General features: G+C 39.9%; 1 protein-coding gene across 1 annotated transcript; it reads left to right on the forward strand.

Annotated features, from left to right (window-relative positions):
* Positions 1 to 359: 359 nt before the first annotated feature.
* On the forward strand, positions 360 to 17228 carry strn4 (striatin 4). Its single transcript, XM_011482555.3, has 18 exons — positions 360 to 887; positions 6627 to 6730; positions 6857 to 6933; positions 7011 to 7089; positions 7208 to 7393; positions 8933 to 9110; positions 9209 to 9365; positions 9901 to 9996; positions 10247 to 10365; positions 10452 to 10627; positions 10747 to 10794; positions 10869 to 10990; positions 11078 to 11245; positions 12044 to 12184; positions 12288 to 12386; positions 12496 to 12582; positions 12757 to 12945; positions 14431 to 17228. Exons 1-17 carry the CDS (start codon positions 543 to 545, stop codon positions 12924 to 12926), a joined length of 2352 nt encoding a protein of 783 aa, XP_011480857.1. The 5' UTR covers positions 360 to 542; the 3' UTR covers positions 12927 to 12945; positions 14431 to 17228.
* Positions 17229 to 18287: the final 1059 nt, after the last annotated feature.

The raw sequence follows: 18287 nt of genomic DNA on the forward strand, positions 1-18287 counted from the left end.
TCTTGGTGGAAAATTAATGTCTTAAAATAGTCCGGCTCACAAAATGGCAGGAAATCAACCGCCTGGGTAACTCGCTCATTGTGGACCACAGAAAACGTCTCTTTTTTGTCAGTCGCTCACGGATTTTCAATGGCAAACATGTCGAGCAGGAAACAGTTCCCAAAAAAAGCAAAAATAATAGCTTAAAACAGAACAGTGACAACAGTCATAAGTAACAAGACATATTTTGTATTTCCATTGGTTTGAAATCATTTTTATATACCACCGTAAGTTTCACAGTTAAATGTTTTCTTAAGGTTACATTGTGGAAAATTTGTGGAAATTTTGTCTTTTAATCTGAAAACTCCAAAGCGGAAGTGTAGTATTTTACCGAGAGAATTGTGATTTTACTTTGTCGTCTTAGAAAGGAAGAATTGAAGGTAGCTTGTAGTAAAGAATAGTTGGATAAAAAGGGGACACTGGTTTCTATTTTAGTTATTTTTCGCTGCTGCATTATTCCCCCTCTCCAGCCCCTTATCCTGGCTGAAGGTTGAACGGGTAAAATGGAGGCGGACAGATCAGGCGGAGGACCAAACCCGAACTCCGGAGGCGGTGGCGGCGGCGGCGGCAATAGTAGCGGCAGTGGCAGCATTGGAGCGGGGCGCAACCCTAATGGGCCCAAAGCATCACAATGCCCGGCGACATCAGCTGCCGTGAGTGGGGCCATGGCAGCTGCAGCCACGGCGGCAACAGCGGGGGCCGTCCCCGGGTCGTCGCAGCCGCCTCAGGAGACGCAGGACGGGGACTCGGGATTGACGCTCCCCGGGATCCTGCATTTCATCCAGTACGAGTGGGGACGTTTCCAGGCCGAGAAATACCGCTGGGAGGCTGAGAGGGACGAGCTGAGGGTAAATATGTCTTCTCGTTAACTTTTTGTTAGTTGCAATATTGCCGAGTTGAGGTGAGTAACCCAAACTGCGAGCCTTATTGGACTCATTTTACCCATGAATGTGAAATAAAAGCCCCTTTGCCTTGCTGTCATGTTGTTTCATGACAGCAGCATGCTAATGTGTGCTAACATAACATCCCAGAGTCTTTGAAGATGTTTACAGTTTGGCTGCAGAGAGATGTGGTCCAGTGTTTGCTCTCCATAAGGAAGTCACAGGAAAACCCCTTTCATACGTTCAATTAGGTGTAATTACTTAAACAAATCTAATATTTTTTTTTATTTTTATCTATAAAAACAACCATTTAATATCAAGAAAGGTTGAATTTCATCATGACTAAGATTTAGATTTTTTAAATTAAAGCAATGACCCTACAAAAACTTAAAATAAAAAGAGCCTTGTTATAATAATCTCAAGAAAGTGTTTCAATAGTATTATAATCTTATTTTAATAAAACATGTCTGGCTGAACAACATTTTTTTCTTAGAATTCACTTTTCTTTGCCATTGGCAGACTTTTTATTATTTTATCACTTATTTAAAGAACAGTTTTAACATTGTTTTTGGCTTATTATTAGAGGGTTTATTTTTGCAGTGTAGAATGCTTTTTTTGCTTAAAAATAACAATTTTTTTTTAAACAAAAATAGTTCACATATTTGACCAATTGAAATGATCTTTTTCAGTGTAAATCTATCATATTGTCTGGAATTGTGGTAATTTAGCTTTAGGGTTGGAGAGGATTTTATCAATGCCTTTATTACGACCTCTACTTTATACAAAAATGTAGCTTTATGTTGTTTTGTATCAGAAAGCATGGTTTCTTTTTGTCAAAATGGAATTTGTTGTCTTATTAGAGATCAAACCCTTAAATAATTAACTTAAAGTCAGCTTGGCTTGTTATGGTGCGTTAAAAATAGTTTAGCAAGGATTCAAATCTTGGCCAGAGTTATGTTTGTTATTACATACGATTGCATACGTTTTTGTTGTCTGGAACAGTGAAATATATACGATGGAGCAGTTTTCAGGTCCATCTGCCCCACACTTTTAACATATATTATCATCCAGTCCTAAATCATAGTCTCTGCTTGTCTGTCTTTGTTTTATTTTTAATGCACCAACATACATTCTTCTTTATGGTGCATTTATAAAGGCCATCGATCTGAGTGTTTAGAATACAATATATGACTCAGTGGCATAAAAATGCCCTATAGCAGGGCCGGAGTTCCCTGATGTCCATACTTGCTTAAATGCCAACAGCAAAAGAGCGAGGTTGGAGTGTACAGCTCTCCAGAGTGATTACCCGGCAGCGCTTTACTTAATAAATTATTTCACAATTACGTAAGGAAATAAAATGCATGCATAGATATGTTCCCTTCATTTGGAAGTGTTCATCTTTTCATTTTTTCATCCCCTATGTTGCTTTCCTTCCCTCAGTTTTTAATTACAGGAATCTAAACGGTATCTGATGGAGTTCTCAAGCTAGGGAGGAAAACCACAGAAGACATATCATTGGCTTTTTTTCTTCTCTCTATTGGGCTTTTTTTTTTTTTTCCTTTTCCACTTTGCTCTCGACTCAAAACATGAAGTTATAAATAGTAGCCTGATAAAAAATGAATGAACAATAACAAACTGCCTGGACCGTGCTTGCTGCTTTTGTGGGCTCGGCAAAGAGCGGGAACGGAAAGTCCAAGGCAGGCAGGCAAGCGTCGGGTCCAACATGGCACTACTGATTGTTTCCAAAGTGGGTCTTTGCTGCACAAGGTTCGGCTCCACGTGCACAACAGCATCATGTGCTGATAGGATGAGGGGTTCGCTGAAGTGCAAGGCTGGCTTATATTTGAACACCCTGAGGCCACAGGCCGTTGGCTGTTGTTGCCAGTATGCTGAGCACGCCAGCGACCATCCCTGCTGGTTAAATGCTGCACGGTTAGCAACATACTGTGCATGCTTGGGGACATTGTGTGGTCAGCTCAGGTGCATTTGAATGTTTGTACACTTAAGGGGACACGATGGTAATGGAGGAACCCACTAAAAGATGCAGCAGAGTGATGGAAAGGATTAATGGAGGATTACAGCAGTGGAACTCAGGGAAGCGTTTGTGTCTTTGAGATGAAGCGGCCCACTCTCTGTGAGTGTGTGACTCTTGAGATCCCACCTGTGGTGGCGTGTCTCCATCGACGGGTTAGGAATTAATCCTCCTCCTCCTCCTTCGAACAGGTGGAACACGTTGGGTCAAATGCGGGACAGGGGACAGGTGGCAGCGAGCGTGTGTGTGGGTCCCTCGGTGTGTGCACACTCTTAAAACTAGCCTTCTACCATGCATTCCCTACTGTTGCTACTGTTTGCTTGATAACCACATTTTAGGCAGTTATAGCTTCATTAATATTTAAGAAAAAAAAAAAGATTTCGCTGCTATTTTTCTTTTCTTTTTTAACGCATCTCTTCATTTACAAACTGCATACTTTTGTGACGTTCGATTCTTTTTGTTTTCGGGTCCCAGCCCCTTTTAACAAAATAAGACTCTACTTTTAGGATGTCTTCCTCAAGGATGACACACACTTAATTGGCTCTGTCCTAGAAAAGTTGCTCTACTTGTTTTTTTTCAACAATTGTCTCAGAGATGAGAGGATAAAATGATGTGGGGTGGAAAGACCAACGCTCCCTGCTCGGTTTAAAAAAGACTGAGAGGATGTGTGCACCGTAAATTCTAGAAATGTGGGGAATATAAATGGAAATGTCAAGGTTTGTAAAGAAGACTTTGTAAATAACCGTGTTACTGTTGGACTGACTGTATCAAATGTCACAAGACTAGCAAATGCTTCTTACTCGGCATGTTTTTCTTTGTGCAAGTGGAAATATGTCTTACCTTTGCTGTCACCTCTAAAGCTCGGATGACCGGCTGCTCCTCATTCAAGCGTTGGCCCTAAAGCCCTGGGTGTTGTCTGCTGAGCCGGGTTTTGCACAAGTCTAAACGAGCAGAACCCCATCCCAGGCAGGGAAAACACAGGCGGAGGAAGGCTTTTTCAAAAACTAGGCTCCATCTCTCTCCATCCCAAGAGCTAGCTTGGAATTTTGTCCCAAATCGCCCACTGTAGAAGACGTGCTTAATTGGACAAATGATTTTAACCGTACTGAGGAAAAAGAATAGTATAAAATACTATGTCAGACAAAACAAGGTTTTCAAAACAACATAGACAGCTTTTGATGAGAAAAACTTTCTAGTTTCAGTTACTTTAATGTGTTCACAATAATTGGCCTGACATTGTGTTTGGGTGAGATTGTCGAATTTAGTAACGCATCAGCATCTTGGCTTCTAATCTGAGGGCTTCAGTGGGAACAGAGAAGCGCAGCATGGCGGACACACAGAGGTATGATGCTCATCAGGGGGCGAGGGCACGCTGGAACTCGTCTGAGTGTGGCAGAGCGTGATAACATGCGTCCCGCTTCCTAACACGGGTGCAGAAACGTTCTGTGGAGGGGTGGAAATGATGAAATGCACTGTAATCCTCCAAAGCAGGATCCTTTTATTAGCTATAGAAACTCGTTTTTCCTTCTCATTTCTAATTATTGTTGTGACCTTAAGTGTAATCTTGATGATAAAAAGTCCGTTAGTCTTGCAGATTTACAATGTCGGTGCAAACTGAGATGCTTTTTTTTTCTTCTTTTCTTTTTAAAGTGTGCGTGGGTGCCAATCCATTTATATAACTTAGTCTATTGATGTGCTTTCTTTGGTTTTTTTCCTGTCTGAGCCTCCCACACCGTGCCACTGCCCAGTTATCCCAGTGGCACGGCTCGGCTTCGCTTCTACTTTAGTTCAACATGCGAATCTGATTATATCACACAAATCAGCCCACCCGAAATGAAAAACATAGTACTGCTGCATCTTTAGTGTCAACACTCGTTATTATTATTATTGTAAATAACCTTGCAGCCATAATTTGCCTAAACTAATCTTTAATCAGTGGAGATTCCACAGCAGCAGCGGCATCATGGGTAAGGTTTGCTCAGCAGATCGTCCCGTGTCCTTGCTGATCACATGTGTTTGGTGTGTCCTCTATTCTTTGACTGGCTGTGCTCTGAAGGAGGCCAGTAGTCTGCTTTACGAGGTGACTTTCATTTGATTTCATTCTTTTTTTCAGGCTGTTCTAATTTTACAGAATGAGGCTTGCGTGTCTCAGACTCAGACGCAGGAAGGGGCAACTAGAGGAGAAATGGGCTGTAAAATAAGCTTGATTAATGCTCCAGAAGCCAAAGAGGGGAAATGTGAAATACAATCGCACTTAATCCTCAAAATAGAGATGGGTCAAGTCTTCTCCAATGAAGATTTTAGGTTTTCCTTTTTTATGTCTTTCTGCCTCTGCAAACAGAGGTTGAGATATTTCCTGCCTGTTGACAACTAAAGTTAACTGTGAAGCAACACCTGCTGCGCGACCGACTGTCAAGTGTGGAATGATGACGACTTAAGAGCTAAACTTGATACCTTTGATCTTTTGTTTGTGTTTTTTTTTTCTTCTCTTCCAACAAAGTTTTGGATTCCATCGGTCGGAGCAGGTCCGTGAAAAAAATCTTTCCGCAAGTGAAGAATCTTTTGAGGAAGGAAATTGACGGGAAATGAGGGAAGCAGGATGTGTCTAAAAAGAGCGTGTTTGAGTTTGGCTCGTAGGCGCTTTGTTTTTACTTCTCTACAGATGCACACTGAGGCTTTGGTTAGAAAAAGCTAAAAATAAAGTCCCTCCTGCTCCACAATCCCTCTACTTAGGCCATGGAGTTTCCAGAAGTGGGGTTTGTTGTATATCATAGATTTCTCCTCACATACTGAGGATTGTTTTGTATCCTAACATCGTTTATTTATTTTCTTTCAACGTTTGCTGAGATGGTGCATGTTTTTTTTTTGTGTGTAATGTATGTAAAGAAATAACTTTTCAAACTTAGTTTTCAGTTATATGGATTTTTTTTTACTAGCTGCGTTCTTTTTTTTATTCTTTTTTAAGTGTTTGAGGTTTTGGATATTTGCTGAGGAAAGGTGATCCTGATCGCCATGGAAACCTGCTTCGCTCAGCTGGCAGTACAACATAGTGACAAAAGGGCTGAGCATTAAATATCCAATATACTTGATTTTTTTTTTTAAATGTTTGACGTGAGATACATAACTGAAATTATCTTTAAGGTTTTATGTTATTTTATGCATTTATTTTGAAAATTTGTTTTTTGTTTTGTTGCCAGCGTGTTCAAATTGAAAATCTTCCTACATAATTTTTTCTTGGGTCATTTTTTTGCTTTATCTTTTATGGTTTGCGTTTTATTCTTTTTTAACTGTCAGGCTTAACATTCATACAGAGAGAATGCTCTGTATTATAAATAATCTTTGAGTTTGAATGAATTTAAAGATCTCTGAATAGTAGATCACCAAAAAAAGGATGTGGCTTATTTATTTATTTATTTATTTTTTACCCATTGAAGTCTTATTATTTGTTTTATTATTACTGTTTTATGGCATTAAATATTTGTTTGGGCAAAAAAAAATTGAGATCTTAAAAAACACACCATATTTCATAATCAGATCTAAATGTATGCAATCTGTTATTAAAATCACAATCAATTTGTATCTAGTTTGTTCCCCTTCCAGTCAGATTTACAAAAGTAAAAAAATAAATAAATACTTGAACATGGCTTGTAAATTTATTTTGTGTGTGTTTTTAGGCTCAGGTGGCATTTCTACAAGGTGAGAGGAAAGGACAGGAGAACATGAAACAGGATCTGGTGAGGCGGATCAAAATGCTGGAATACGCCCTCAAACAAGAAAGGTAAAAAAAACTTGCAGAGCAAGTCATTTGTTTTTTTTCCTCCCATGTTGTGTACATTTGTGGTTTGCAGGTTGTAGGCGCACTGACTTGTTCCGTTGTCCTTATGCGACTTCTCATGCATTGCAGATCCAAGTATCAGAAGCTGAAGATTGGCAACGAGCAGAGTCCAGGCGACAAAAAGGCAGAGATGGAGGCAGATCAGGGTATGTTTCAGAGATGCAGAACTTTTCCAGGGTTTCCCCTTCTGTTGTATCCCAGCTGAACTGTCCATTTCCTGTAGTTCCCAATGGACCTGCTGAGTCCGACTCAGAACCAGCCAATCAGATGAGCTGGAAGGAGGGACGTCAGTTACTACGAAAGTAAGACCTCTCTAATACCTGTCCCACTACTGATCTTTTGTTTTTCCTTTGTGTTTGATTAATGAGACTCTACAGTTGCAGCTATATTTAGTGCTCCTTTTCCCCCCTGGATCTGTAGATATCTGGAGGAAGTGGGTTATTCAGATACCATCCTGGACATGCGCTCCAAACGCGTGCGATCCCTGCTGGGTCGCAGCAGCCCAGAGTCTAATGGCCCCCCACCAAGCGAGAGCTGCAATGAGCCTGAACCGCGAGCAGGTGGAGAATCCCTATTAGTCAGACAGATAGAAGAGCAGATCAAAAGGTGAGATCACAGCAGCAGGTTCCACTGCTCAGACATGCTGACATTCATTGGTGCACTTCACGTTTTCAGCACTGTTTGAATGAAGACTCTGCATGATTAACCCTTGTGCTATCTTGTGGGGTCCAGATTACCCCACCCTTACATTGATGTGTTATCGCTACCATGACAAGGGTGGAGAGGTAGGGCTGGGCGATATGGACTAAATATAAAATCTCCGATTTTATTTTTTTTTAATTCGATTTCCGATTCCCCCCCCCCCCACTTAAGGAAAGCAATAAGTACAAACGTCAGACAACTCAAGTTAAAGCAAAATTTTCTTTTATTTAATCGAACGCAAGACAAATGTAACCCCCATTTCTAGGATGAATAATAAATACATGAACACACTCTTGGAATCAAAGTCCCAGCTGTGTTTTACGTCACACTTTGTAGTCTAGGCTAAAAGGAGACAATTCACCTTGAGAGTAGCACCATTTCCTAAAGGATTAACAATACAGCTCATATCTGGGGTCTAAGGTTTTAATTAAATTAATAAACCCCGTCTTCACCACTGTATATATGGTACCATGTCTTTGGCTATATGCAAAGCGACCGCTTCAGTGATTGTTCTCCACCGTGCCCCTTTTCTAGGGATGGGTACAGAGCCCCGGTATTGAACGAGCCCCGGGGCAACATTCTTATACCACAGTATCCGTAAGACCTGACCTCAACGGCTCTGCTATCTGGACTGGAGAAGTCGCTTTTTTTTTTGTGTCCCACAAAATATAAACTAGAGCTGTGACGGTGTGGGATTTTTGATCACCGCGGTGATGAAGCAGCAGGAGTCGCGGTCAACCGTCAAATACTGATGCACACACCTACAGTGCCCTCTAGTGGTTGTTAGTGGGAAAATAACACACTTGAGATCAGTCCTTTAAAAAAAATCACAAATAAGTTGCACCCCAGGCCAAAAGATGCAAAAATAAAAACACAACTTGTACTCTTAAAAAATAAATAAAACTAAAACTATTTGGTGTGAAAATAATAGATTTGGGGAGTTTTTGTACATGTAAGTTCAGTTTGTAAATTGTTAAAATAAATCAATTTAAGCTCTTTATCAGCTTTCAGGTTTGCAAATGTGATGCTCTTATGTAATATTATTTGAGGTTAATCTGCCGTCCCCTGGATTGTATTGTACTAAGATCCTTAATCCTTACAAAATACTTCTGTTTAACATGTGTGTCTTAAAGGTGCTTCTATTTTTTATGAAAACTGAAAGCTTATAAATATTTGGAAAAATAGTTTTTATTGCAAATTATTTCCACACTAAATTAAATTAAAATGCCTAAAGGGAGCCTAAAATGTGCTTTTTGCTATACTTTTTATGGGGATTATTTATGTTTTTACAAATGTCAGTCTGACACTATTCTAATAATTTGTTATGAATGTATGAACATGCCTTTGATGTGGTGAAAGGATCAATAATTTAGGTGTGAGTTTGTGTGTATGTTTTGATGAAAAATGCTCGCTGAACGCTCAAAACTGTGTTTTTGTCTGTAGGAACGCAGGCAAAGAAAGCTCAAAGGTACATGTCGGTGGCTCTGTGTTGGACAAGATCCCTTTCCTTCATGGTTGTGAAGACGATGATGAAGATGACAGCGACGAGGATGATGACTTCCAAGGCATAGCCACCGACTGCATCGACGGTCCACGAAAGAGTAAAAAGTCTCGTGTAAAGGTCTGATCAGTGATGAGATTGAAAGAAAAATGATCTGTAAAGTGTTAACTCTGACTGAGAAATGGGGGCTTGTCATACGCTGTCTTGTCCCCGCCCAGATGAGTTCGGAGCCCATGACTACGGACCTGGACCCCGAGGACGAGGAGGATGAAGATGACTCGGAAGATGCCCTCAGTGAATTTGACTTTCTTGGCTCGGGGGAGGATGGGGAGGGGGCGGGAGAGGCCCGGATCTCTGGGGATGGACGGGAGTTAGGTATGCTGTTGCCGTAGCAACATCAGCAGCTCTGCCAGAATCACTGCCAGCAGAGAGTACCTGTCATTTTTCTTCTTTTTTTTTTCTGCCTTCCCTTGCTCACCTTTTTACTTCTCATTGTGTCCTGGCATCTCTTCTTGTCAATAAAACCAACCTCTTTTCCCAACCACCTGTCTCTGTCCTGTTTCACGAGCCGTCACCCTGTGACTCTATAGTTGTGTGCCTGTCAACTCTGTCTGTACATGTACCTCCTGTGGTTAAGGAGTCATTTCAAAGGTTATCAAGCATGCTGCCTTTTTTCCTGTGTGCTTCATATTTCACTATTGAATCACATTTACTCAGTGGCTGTCTGCAATTTCCAAATGGAAAACAAAAACTATGAATTGATCTCCTTTGATTGCATCACAGTTTAAGAGCGTATCTTTGTGATTGTTTCTGGCTGGGTTTGTTCCATCTGTTCATGTTGGCCTCACCGTCCTCCATCCACCCCTGGGCATGACTGGATCTTTTGTTTCTCTCTTCTGGCTGGGTTCAGAGAACCACAGGAACAAGTTACAGGGCATGATCTCGGACTTCCCCCCTAAACCCACCCCACCACCCTCTGTATCAGGACAGGGACGCTCCGGGGAAGGTAAGAACTCAGTGTTTAATGTGCCACATTAGCAGACAAAGATGAAAGAAAACAGACACAAATAGGGATTTGTGACTCTTAAATATGATTCATAAATCTGATGGGAATTCTCAATTGTAGCTTTGGCTTTAAAATTCCTCTTGAAAGACTTGGACGTCTTTTTCCACACCTGTGAATATTTGTGAAGAACTGTCAAAGATTTGGTCATTCTTCTTAAAAACGTTTGTGCTTTCCCACATCTGGCCTCTAGGTGGTGCATTAGGCTTTTCTTCAGACGTCTTCATCATGGATGCTGTTGGAGGAGGCGACATGAACCTGGGCGAACTGGCTGATCTAACGGTCGCCAATGACAACGATCTCTCTATGGATGTAATTACAGATTTCCCCCCTTCTATGCTGATACATTTTTATGTGTAAATAAATAGTCTTATTTGTTGGTCTTGGGGTCCCATCAGATGCAGGACAACAGAGACGAGTTCAAGAAGACGTGGAACCCCCGTTTCACGCTCCGCAGCCACTTCGACGCCATTCGGGCTTTGACCTTTCACCCCAACCAGGCGGTGCTGCTCACAGCCTCTGAGGATGGCACGCTAAAGCTGTGGAACCTTAACAAGGCCATGCATTCGAAAAAGTAGGAGCTTTTCCACCCACTTGTTTACGCATTTAGTACTTTGCTCTTTCTGCTATTGCACAAATGGACTCAAAGTGAGTGGAGAAATCGCAGTTTTACAAAAGATGTGCCCTTCACAGGAACGCGGCGTTGGACGTTGAGCCCATCTACACATTCCGAGCACACTGGTGAGTTCAGTCTGAGGCAAACACTCATTCCACACATTCACAAGTTGAATTCATTCGTGGCTGTCTTTGTGTAGTGGACCTGTTCTCTCATTGACCATGAGTGAGGATGGAGAGTCCTGCTACAGTGGAGGCTTGGATGGAACCGTCAGATGCTGGAAGATGCCCGACCTCAATGTTGACCCCTATGATAACTACGGTTAGTCTTTACCTGCTGCTGAGCATTTTTCATAAATGTACGAGAAACGCTTTACCAATGTTCTGCAAAACGTTTTTCTGCATGTAGATCCGAGCATCGAGAGCAGTGTGCTAACAGGCCATGAGGACAGTGTGTGGGGTCTGACTTATTCCACCGCCCACCATCGCCTCGCTTCATGTTCGGCCGATGGCACCGTCCGCATCTGGGACCCACAGAACTCATCTCCCTGTGTGTCCGTCTTCAATAAAGAGAGAGGTAAGTGGTGACAAAGCCCAGAGCTCAACAGGAAAACTAAAATCATTTCAAAAGATTAAAAAAAATTAAGCTTCCTCAAAAATCTGGCAACATTTTGCAAAACACAAAGAAAACACGAGGAAACATGAAACACATTCTTAGTTTGGCTAGAAATATATTTGAGAGATTGACAAGAGATTACAAACACAACAGGATACTTTGTAAGAAAAACTTGTATTAGTAAGTATATTACAATTACTTACACTAAAAGAGTTTCTACTACACCCATAATAGCAATAACCTTAAAGTGATCATTTTAAAACTCCAGAAATTGATATTTTTTTCAAATTCTTGACACACAAAAATGACAAATGTATCTATATATTTTTTTTCTCACTAAATTCGAAAATATCTTAAACATCTATTTATGAGTCAATGTATTTTTTGTACTTTTTTGTTTCTGGTATCAGGTTTAAGAATAAGAGCTGTTTAAGAAACACACCAGAACTATCTAAAAAATTTACTGGAGTCACGTAACATTTTGCTAACACTGGATTTGTGTCACATTAAATTGTTTTGTACAAAAGGACAGATATCTGAAAAAAGATTTGAAATAGACAGTCGATTGTTTTATTTTTTAGACATTTAAATGTCCTATTTCTACTAGATTTCACATTCCTTCTGCTTTGACTCAGTGCTTGTCACAGTTGTTCGCCTTCACATGTCCAAAGTGTTGTTTTGTCAAAAGACATCACTGCTGTTGTGTTTATTGTGAGGAAACCCCCCCAATAGTCTTAATTCTATTTTGACTTCTATCAGAACATGGCACGCCCACTTCAGTGGCTTTTGTGGCGACTGACCCCAGCCAGGTGGTGGCGTCCTTCGACGGCGGTGAGACCGTGCTCTTCGACCTCAACACAGAGCAGATCGTCATTGCTCTGGAGACGCAAACAAAAGATGGTACGGTCCGGACGTGCTGACCTTTAAACTTTGACCGTGTTCTAAACTAGAAATAATATGATGACAAGTAAACTATAAAACGCTGAATCCTTTTGTTTTGCAGGCAGCCAGCTGATTAACCGCGTCGCCAGCCACCCCGCTGAACCGGTTTCTATCACTGCACATGAGGACCGCACCATTCGCTTCCTTGACAACAAAACAGGTAATGGCTGAATGTGTTTACCCCGTTCTGTTATTCCATTAGTGGAATGTTTTTTTTTCTCAGCATGTAAATGAATGTAAGAAAACCGTCTTTTGTGTGTTTTGTGTAGGTAAAGTTGTTCACTCAATGGTGGCTCACCTGGATGCAGTCACCTGCCTCACCACAGACCCTAAAGGCACTTACCTCGTTTCTGGCAGTGAGTAGTTCTCAGCGTTTTTACTAAAAAAAAAAAAAAAAAAAAAAAAAAAGCTGCATGTCACTCTTTATTAGACCAGATAACCTTCACGCAGATATCTAATTGACAACTTCCTTTAGCTGTGATACTTCCAAGTTGTTTTTCTCCGAACACCCTTGTCTGTCCCCTCCACAGGCCATGACTGCTCGGTGCGCCTGTGGATGCTGGACAACAGGACGTGCGTCCAGGAGATCACCGCCCACAGGAAGAAGCACGATGAGGCCATTCATGATGTGGCCTTCCACTCCTCACAGCCCTTCATTGCCAGCGCTGGCGCCGATGCACTTGCCAAGATCTTTGTGTGACGGCTCTGTTGTCATTCTGGTGAGAGCACAGGTTTCAAAAACAAAAACAAATGAACAATTTGTTGAATTCGTCTGACATTTAGATTTTGAAAATCCACAAACCAGTTCCAGTTCATCGAGGGCAGCCAAGTTGTGAAATTGTGGTCAAAATACAGAGAAAATTGATTTCCCTGACAAAACTGACAAAAGAGCCTTGCATATAAGGAGACAGTTGTGTCCTATCCTTTCTTTTCAAGACAAAGATTAAAAATGGTTTTAAATTATTTTTTTAGGTAGATCCAAAACTCTTTGCAGATTTTAACTGCAAATTTATGCTGCAAAAGCCAAATTTTCATCCTGTGATAAGATTTTTCTGGTGACTAACTAGGTTTACAAAACAAACGCGCTCCCTATTAAGTCATTTTGAAATAGTTCTTATTAAAAAAAAACAAAAACACAATTTTAGATGCTCTAACAATATTTCTGGACAAAAGGGATAACTTTAGTAAACGTTTTCACCAAAGGTCAGATCCACTTTTCTGTTTTTTCTAAAGTAGCAAAACCAAGAAATGCAGGAATTCAGTGGAATTATATTAATTCAATTGCATATCTAGATGGAATTATTTATATAGTTGATTTAAACCTTTTTTATTTACTTAGTGAATTAAATATATTTTAAAACAATACACATGGGTCTGATTGTGCTTAAACTAGAATGTCTTTGATCAATAAAATTAGTTTCACTTTGATCTGACAGGAAATTAAGTTTATTGTCTGTGTTGCATTTTGACAGTTTCCTGTTGGTGTTTATTTTTTTTTACCCATAAATCCAAACAACAGGCTTGTCTGCTCAAACCATTGACTGTATATGGTGTCACCCATAGAAAATGGCTCATTTCCAGGTTCAAATGAATTGAGTCGCCTTTGTTTTGTCATACCAGACGACCCCAGTGAGCAGTTATCTGTTTCTATGGCAACCACTCTCTCCAATCAGGAGTGAGCTTGACCACAGACTCTGAAGAATCCGTCAAAGATTTTGACCACACCTCATTCATTTATTGAGGCATTTGATTGGTCTGTTTTATTTGCTTGAATACAGAAAATAATCGGATTAGCATGTAGATGCTAATCCGATGTACTAACTGTTTATTTTTCCAATAGAAGTCTGGTGGAATTTTGGCTTCGTGAGGCCAGCAGGCACTTCCTGTTTAAAACATCAGGGGGGAGGGGCCAATCAGTTCAGTTGTCATATACAGTCAGTGGTCAAAAACACATGGTTGGGTGATAATAGCAGATTTCCCCTTAGCAGAGCCTCATATTACAAAAGAAACGCCCCTTTTAACCCAAAAGAACCCAAAGTGACATCAGTGTAACAGAAGAACATCAGGAAATGGGTTGTGTTGTCATTTTCCTTTGAGGAAAAAATGGGTCTGGGTTCTTGTTGGTTCTGTCACTTGTGAAGTGCTTCTGGTCTAACCTTTAATAAAAAATGTTATATCTTATTATTATTTTCTTTTTTTTACAGTTTTCAGCTACAACTACCACAGAGACGACAGTGGACCAGCTATGTCTGCTCCCCCTCTCACGCACAAAGACACACACAGACAGACTCACACATGCTCGTCCTGCACCCCACTGGCTGGGTCATCGGCACAGGACCCCACCCTTCTCTGACACCCCCCGTAAATCTTGTAATACTGATCACATCTTATTATGCTTATTTTTTTTAAAGATTTTTTAAAAAAATTCTTGCTGCTCTGTTTTCAAGTAATCTCATTTCAAGTAACACTTTTCTACACTACTTATATTATGTCTGGCTGTTTTCTAAGTTTTTTTTTATTTTATTTTTTTTGCTAGCATTTACTACAAAGCACTTGTACATGTTTATCTGCTTCAGCTGCTGACACTACCAATGTTTTGCATAAAAGACAATAAGGAAACGCCGCGCATGATGCATGAGGTCATTACATTTGAGATTTTCTTTACAGTAACTGAAGCACTCGTGCCTAATAAAACCACAAAGGCATCAAACAAACTGTTAACAGTGCCCAGTGTTTGCATTGGGAAACCGTGTTTTACATTCCAAAGACTCCAGATAATATGTTTGTGTGCAGCATAAAAAATGCAGTCAACAACTTCTGACTTTGTTTAAATTGGGTTTTTGGGAGACGCTAGCAAACCAGAGTGAACCGATTAGCTTTATTTTATATGTTTACAAGAAAATTGGTCTCATCGTACATCTGAGCAGCTTCCCCCATGATTCTTCCTCTGTTTACATGTCAGAATAAACGTTGCCGTGGTCTAGATGATAAAAAGGAAGTCCCGTGTGTGCGAATCGTTTCCACTGCAGACTGGCGCTCTGGCACCACTGTAAGCAGCTGCACACAGATCACAGGAGCTCAGTGTTGGCCTCTAGGGCCAGTCTGATAGCTCCGACGCCGATTCTGTCATTTGGTGCTTTTAACTGTACAGAGTGTGTATGTGAGTGTGGATTTGTATGTTTGTAGATGCCCTTGTTTAAACGCGGTGCTACAACAGGCCCTGTCCATCTGGATTCAGAATCAGGGACCAGTTTTAGTGTCTGAGAAAGGAGAGGCTCGTTCATCAATCATTGTGTTTTTGAAAAGGTCTATTTTAAAAACATTTCAGCATTCACAGTCTCTGGTCTGCTCCTGATCCAAAGGATGTAAAGGCGTTGACCTTGAATGTTCTCGGCTTGATGAGTGAATAGGGATCAGCAGCACGTGTTACACTCAGATTCGCCTAAACTCAGAAAGGCTTTTTTCTTGAGGCAAGATGACAGTTTTGAATTTCGGATGCTAGTTGGACATTATTCGGCTTTTGTTTGATCCTCATGAAACAAAACTTTAACAGATGTCCTGTGAAAACAGATTTTCTACCACAAAAGCTTTTGCAATAGTGACACAACAAAGCACCATATCTGATTTTTTTTTAAACTCACCAAGGACTTGCTTCAAGAAAAAAAACTGTTCCCTTTTTTTTTTTTAACTTTATTTAGCTGTATCGATATCTGCATATGAATCTGTAGAATCAATATAGCTTGTAGTCCTAATGATTTCACCCTGCAACACTAACGCTTTTGGCTTCACACACAAAAGCGAGGACTGAAGATTGTCCGCCATCTTAATGTTGGCTGCTGTGGAGCGTGTGGCCCCCTAGAGGCAAAGGTTATGCACTGCAGCCAATGGTTTTCAAGTTTGCCTTTATGCAATAACAGCAGAACACCCACTGCTTTTCGTCTGTTAATGTTGTCTCTTTAATACTGTTTTTTGCTATTATGAGAATCACAGATAAAAAAAATAAATAAATAGTGGAACTGTCTGGTAGAACAGATGAACAGTGGAATTGTCCATAGCCGAGCGCTCCTTCACTGATCTTTCAAGGCCGACATTCATTCGCCATCTGTAAATATTTTGAAATCAGGGTGGCATCCTAGTGCTGGATCACTCTGCTGTTGCTTTGTCAAAGAGAAACAACCAGGTGCCACAACATTATTGCAGGCCATATAGTCTTGCTGTAATTTTTAAAAAATGTGTTTGTTCTGCTTTTGGCTCCTAATTGCACTATCCCTGAAAGTGGTTGCATAGTTCAGGAGTGGATAAACAGGGTGCAAAACCAATATTTTGTGTGTCTTTTTTGCATTTTATTTTCAACTATGAAGAGGTTATTGATGGCCAGTTTTTTCCTTATTCCCTACACAACAAAATCTAGTTTGGCCTCTTAGGAAAATAAAGGACAAATCAGTATAGTTTAATCAGTATTTTGCATAAAAGACGATTGAATGAGGTTGTAGATGATGACAATAGTTGCCATTTCATGCTGTAAATGTCTCATTTCTTTCTCCTTGCATTTATTTAATCATATGAATGATTATTTTGATGTGATTATACTGTAGAGTCAGAAGTAAGTCATTCTACTTTGCTAGGCTCACATCTTGGTTGTTATCAATAATGGCAATGTAGAACTTGTAAAAAAATAAATAAACTAAAATAAAATGGTTAAATAAAACAGCAGAAAAAAAGTTACCAGTCAGAGGCCAAGGTAAAGGACTCTAATTTCTTTGTGTTTTTTATTTTTTTAACCAGCAATTTATCACTGTGTGATATTTTGTACATCATATTAAGCCGGATTCAAACGATTTCCTCAAACTACAAGGGATAAAAGACCTGCTTTTTATTGATTTTTGTTTCATTATATATTTTTGACTGCATTCTAGCTTGTATCAAATGACTTTTGTTTACGGGTCCCCTGTTGTACGTCATTCAGGAATAAAATACAAAAAATAAAAATTTTGTACAGTGAGGTTAGAGTTGTCCTCTTTGATGCACTACACCGTAACACGTTAACCCGTTAAAGCCAACTTTATCAAAGAATTAGAGAAAATTCATTGTTTTCTAATCGAGATGTTTTTTTTTAAACTTTTTGATAAAATAGATAAAATATTTACAATATATATCTATATAGATATAGACGGTATCAAATATGATATGATGGTTTTTGCTCATAACAGTGTTAGTTTAAGATGCAAAAATATTTACATTTGTTTTCAGGAAAAAGCACCTTTCTACTGTGCCACATATGAAAATGCTGGCAAATATTGTCCTTATTTATTTATTTTTTGCACAAGGCTTGCCATTCATGATAGTTTGTTTTTTTAACCTGTTTAGTGGCTTTAATTCAGATGTATGTCTTCTTTATCGCATGATCATTCTAATTATCCTGAAAGAATCAGCCATCTTTTAAAAATATTCATCCATTTTAGAACCTGCTCTGTACCTTTTGGGGTCACAGGGTATTGGGGGAAGGCAGGGTACACCCTGTTAACGTGTTCCCACTCACACCTAGGGGTATCACCAATCAGCCTTTGAAGTATGCTTTTGGACTGTGAGAGGAAGAAACTGTGAGTGCTTGGAGAAAACCTGCTGATGCAAACTCCAGTTGGGATTTGAACCAGCGCCATTTTGCTGAGAGGTGAGGAAGCAAATTTCTTTTCCACCAAGCAACACCATATTTAAATATGTTGGTTAATTTCCTTTTTTTTAAAACCTTTGTTAAGTAAAGAGTTGGCTGGGGAAATTAAATAAAAAAATTTAAGTCGTAGTACTGCCCTCTTGTAGTAAGAGGAAAAAAGCTTGGAAAAACAATTGGAATCTTTTTTTCAGTCTATGTCTGCCAGATTACAAATTTAAACGTGCATTGTTTTCCCGCCAGGATCAAATTATTTCTAAATTTGATCAACTCTGAAATGGAAATGACAAGCAAAATGTCAAGAGTTTGAACATTGAGGTGTCCATATAGATGTGAAGTTCTAAAAACCTCTTGTGTGTATTATTATTATGTGGCAGGCGAGAAGATCTCCAA

The sequence above is a fragment of the Oryzias latipes genome, chromosome 13, assembly GCF_002234675.1.
Source record: "Oryzias latipes chromosome 13, ASM223467v1".
In the NCBI taxonomy this organism is placed as follows: domain Eukaryota; kingdom Metazoa; phylum Chordata; class Actinopteri; order Beloniformes; family Adrianichthyidae; genus Oryzias; species Oryzias latipes.